General features: G+C 36.8%; 1 protein-coding gene across 2 annotated transcripts in view; it reads right to left on the bottom strand.

The window, feature by feature from the left end:
• Positions 1-5,135, bottom strand: part of LOC107749841 (serine/threonine-protein kinase LMTK1-like) — a 25,157-nt gene that overhangs the window by 14,265 nt on the left and 5,757 nt on the right. For both annotated transcript variants that reach the window (XM_016565028.1, XM_016565029.1), the window contains exon 2: positions 4,274-4,415. In XM_016565028.1, the coding sequence (XP_016420514.1) occupies positions 4,274-4,415 (142 nt within the window). The remainder of the gene's footprint in view (positions 1-4,273; positions 4,416-5,135) is intronic.

Genomic DNA, 5,135 nt, shown 5'->3' with positions numbered 1-5,135 from the left:
CAGTGTTTCCCAACCTTTTTTTTGTCGCGGCACCCTTTGGAAATTTTAACAAACTTGTGGCACCCTACAAAATTAATTTTGTCACAATATTTGAATTTCTAACTTCGATATGATAATTTGAAAAGTATAGATATTCGGTACAACAGGGAAGAACTGCAGAATATAATGTCATACAGATATTTTTAATATTATTTAAAACATTTGTCCATCAATGGTGGCAATCAGTAGGCTAATTTCTAATGAAGAGACCAATTTATATGACAGATTTTAATGTAGGCTTTTATACATATGTAAACATTATTTAATTACCATTATAACTAGCTATCTCACAAATTTTTGCTCACTCAGTGTTTTTTTTATTTTACAGTGGGGTAATTTTGGTGCAGTAGCACGAGATAGCTTGATTTCAAACTTTGAATTTAATAAAAAATGACAAGTAAGCAGTCAGTAATAAAATAAGAACAAATAAAGAAATTAATAATGATAGCACAAATAAAAAATTACGACAGGCCTTCGAATTAAATAAATTGCTTTTTAGTTTTTTAGGTAGGTCTAACAGTAGGGTTAAGATATTTATCCATTATATATCCAGATATTATCCAAATAATGTTTAGTCCTAGAAAGCTATTATTATCAGAACACGTGAGCATAACATAGCGGTTAGCGGATCAATGAATGAGAGGGCAGCGTTACCAGAGTTGCCCATTTACCACACCTTGTTACAGCACAGTAGGGCTATTGCAGACAGAAACAATACTGTACTACATCGATGTTTGCTGTCGGCTCAATTTTTGAGTGGACTTTGCTTTTCCGATTCGCATGAACGGTATACGAGTGGAGCGACTGAGCGGAGCGCACACGCATAGAGCGGGATAATACGCAGAGCGTCACACCACGTGAATCCTGAGCGGAGAACTAATTTTCGGCAGCCGAAATTTCGGTGCATCTCTAATTATTGGCGACATCAGAAATGGATATTATATAATAGATGCTTTTTTGAACATTTTAGCAATTTAAAAATATTAAAAAAGGATTTTTTACACGGCACCCCTGCTCTCGACAGACGGCACCGGTTGGGAAACACTGGTCTAAGCTGTCCATTAGCTGGTCCAAGCTGCTAGACCACCTTGGATTAGCAACAAACCAGCTGTTAGCTTGTCCTACTAGCTTATGGTAGTCAGGCTGGTTTTTGAACATGGTCTGACCAACTTAAACCAGTTAAACCAGCTAATTATCAAATTAGGTCAGCCAGAAACCTGCTAAGATGTTCCAAAACACAGCTAACAGTTCAACCTGGATGTTCCAGCAGGTCAGCTTGGTAAAAACACAAACTGCTGGCATATGTTTCTTGTTTACAGCTGAAAGACACTAAAATGTTGCTATTCTTATGTCAGTCCAGTTCTTTATAAATTCACTTTCAAAAAATATAGCGACATTCATTGCTTACAACATTTCATCACAAGTCCAAACTGAATAATAATTTCCAGATGATAATCCATCTTCCGATTTCTATTCTGCTGGAAAATCCATGCCAGCTATCACATTCCCAAAACACAGTTAACTGGATTTTCCAGCAGGTTAGTGTTAGTTTAGCCAAAAAAAAAAAGCGAACTGTAAGCATTTATTTTTCTTATACAGCCATGACACACCAAAGCATTGCTGTTACGTCAACCAAGTTCAAGATTTATATATTAATATATATATTGTTCTGTATACCACACACATAAAACAATAATTTAGGAGATTAAATCCCACATTAAATGCACCTGTCACTAAAACTTCAGTGTGTACTTAGCCAAATATGAACAAAACAGCGCTAAATAGAAAAACATTGAGATCTGCCAACAGTATGACAACAACATGCCAACAGAAATCCCATCACGTGTCAGAATTTGCTCAGTGTTTATTTGAATACATGATTGACTGCTTGACTTGCTCATTGGTGTTGGTCACTGACAGTGACACGCTGGCCAGATGGCTGCTGGGAATGCAGTCGTTAGGAAAATAATGGAGAGAAATCGTTCCACTCTAACCAAACAGAATTATCATACATTATCAAACACGGTGAAATGTGTTTACTGCTGCTGTGCACGTCTTGCTTTATTTGTCCCTCTAGTCTGTTTTTCCCAGCAATGCAAATGAGTTTGAATAATATTTCAGTGATGTAGTTTAATGAAGTGAGTGTGATAAAGAGGGTGTGTGCATGTTGCATATGAAATGATGTGATCTTCAGAGAATTCACTTGCTCAGATATAGATTTGTGTGTGTGTGTGAGGGTGTGTTTATGAGCACAGCTGCGTTGGGGTGGATACTGCACACCAGAGTGCAATACATAAACTCTTTGGCTGAAACATCTCAAATCGGATGAGAAACATTACAATTAGCTTCTTCATTTGTCTAACTGACATCCCAGGAGAAGAAAGACACGTCTGATTACAGACAGATGCTATCTGTGTCACAGTGACTGAGACCTGCACTTCCTGGCAGGAGGTTTGTATTTCTTACCTCAACCTCATCCTTAAGGAGTGACATCATTCCAGCCACTCCTAAAACCAGGGCCGTTTATGAAAGTCTTATTACAGACTACACCATTTTTACTTTGAAGAATTGGCATTATTATCTGTCCGGTGGCAAAATACTGCATCTATTATTCACTTATCGCATTAATGAAATGCCAGAGCGTGAGAGTTCTGTGAGCTGAATCTAGAAAACCACAACCTCTTAACCTCTGACCCTTTACTAATCGCACCACATTAAGGCCCGCCAGGCTATAATAAAGTGAGCTGTTGTGGGGAAGAGGGAGACAGGGTATCCATGGATCGGACTGTACACATCGTCTCCCAGATTCCTCAGATTCCAAGGCACATTTATGTAGGCTGGCTGAGGCGGCATTATGCAACAGGCAGATGTTGTGCGGATCGAGATGGAATGAGAGAGAGAAAGCCGGAAAACAAAGACAAAAAAATGTTGGAGTGAAAAATTGTTTGGATTTCAAGAAAATTTGCTTGTGGAGTAAGAAAAATACACTTAATTAGTGAAATATTCTAATGTAAACAAGTCTTAATCTTTAAGGATGTTTGTACTGAAAAACAAGAGAATTTGCACCAGTGAAGTGCACGCAAATCACAGAAATTTGAGAAAAAAAAAAAAAGAGAGAGAGAAGAAAAGTCTGTTTCTCTTCAAAGTATTTGCTCCCGCCAGCCTTGTGGTCTCAGGGCAACCCATGTAGATTAAATTCAGAGAGACGAAAGCCACTATTCTCCATGGCTTTTAGAGTTGTGCACTATTTGAAATGAGAATGCTTTTTAAATCCTAATTTAGTTACTGAATTTGAATTTATGTAGAAAAAAGGAAGCAGAATTTCAATATGAATTTTAATGTAAGAAAAATTCAAATGAACTGAAATTTAAAGATTCAAGATTCATATAACTGTAATTTTTAAATAGAGAAGTAAGTTTAAAAAGCCTTTTAGGTTGAAGGTCTGTTTTACAAAGAGACTGGCTGACTGACTTAAATAACTGACTGAAATAAATTTCATTTTAAAATATATTGTTGTAACAATATTTCACAGTATTGCTGTTTTACTGTATTTTTGATAACATTCATGCAGCCTTGGTCAAAGTGAGACTTCTTTTTAAAACTCCCTTTTAAAACCCCAAACTTAGTGGTAGTGTAGATATGTTTGAAATGTAATCTATAGAAATTTGTGTTTAGTTTGTTTATTTCATCATATTTATTCAATTAAATTTTAAAATCTATTACATTAACTTAAATTGGTATTAACATCCCTTCATTTCCATTCAAATTCCAATTCAGCTTCCAGCAGGGCGTGGCCAATTCAATTAAAATTCACACTCATAAATTGAAGTTTTATTTGTGAATAAATTGTTTAATTGTGAATTTTGCACAACGCTGATAGCCATAGGCATGGAGTAGATGGCCTGGGTTCTGAAGGTCCAGAGCAAGGCCGGGATGTGGGAGAGAGTCTGTCCCAGGAGGGAAGAGTGGAGGCAGCAGCAGGGCGTTGGTCTCTTCTGGATTTTACACTGGAGATCTTGTGGGTTGGAAGCGGGACCAAACACATTAACAAAATCCTCTGGAAAAAAAATTCAGTACAGAGAATGTGAAACTCATATGGGAGTTGCATAAGCGGGGTCAGAGTGGATTCAGGACTGGGAGGAAATCCTCAATAGTCTTGCGCTTTCTTAAGTGCTATCACATCTGGTCCAGCTCATATAGCAATTTCCACAGATACAGTGTGACGATGACCCACCTGATTGGCCAGGTTGCTTGGCGACGGGCAGAGAGACCTCGGTGAGAGGCAGGATGTAGACGTCAGGACCGGTGTGCGATGCAGGCGATGCCGGCATGGACATATCCGCTGGATATTCCTCTCCCTCTGCATTCTCAAATTCCTATGGTAGCAATGAAAAACACAGAGGTCAGAGGTTACAGTAGCATAACAGTATAACTCTCGACTAGAGTGGGTGAATAAAGAAATGTTTACTCATGTAACAAAAATATGTTCTAAGAACAATTTGCTAAATTCCCATTAAGTAATGTTATCTCTGTATTGAGAACGTTTCTTCTTGGTTATGTGAACGTTAGATGAACATTCCATTCTATCATTTTGAAATGTTAGCTGTTAGTTGATCCTTCTAATAATTAAAGTACTTTCTGAGAATAATGAACAAAAATGTTTTCTCCTTAGATTTGGTTCATCAGTTATGTATAATATTCCAAGAATTTTGTTCTAAGGACATTTTCTAGAAATATTATAAAAACATCATATGGATGTTCTATGAATATTATTGTCAAAATGTTTTCTGCTAATATTACAAAAAACATTCAGCCAATATTAATGACATCATAAGAATGTTTCAAGAACACTGAAAGAATGTTTCCTTCCTCAACATTACGGGAATGTATATTAAATATTAATAGTGCTATTAATTTAATGTTTTGTCTCAATATTTACATTACCTTTAAAAAACATTGATGAAAGTTATGGGAATGTTCCCTGATAACTGGGTAGGGTATATTTCTCCTCTCTCTCTCTCTCTCTCTCTATATCAGGGGCGTAGCCATCATTTCAGAAGTGAGGGGGACAGAAATGTTTATATATATATATACAG

This window comes from Sinocyclocheilus rhinocerous, unplaced genomic scaffold (assembly GCF_001515625.1).
Source record: "Sinocyclocheilus rhinocerous isolate Xijiao unplaced genomic scaffold, SAMN03320098_v1.1 scaffold31, whole genome shotgun sequence".
Classification (NCBI taxonomy): domain Eukaryota; kingdom Metazoa; phylum Chordata; class Actinopteri; order Cypriniformes; family Cyprinidae; genus Sinocyclocheilus; species Sinocyclocheilus rhinocerous.
The sequence above is the reverse complement of the archived record's forward strand: the minus strand, read 5'-3'. Positions and strand labels throughout refer to the sequence as shown.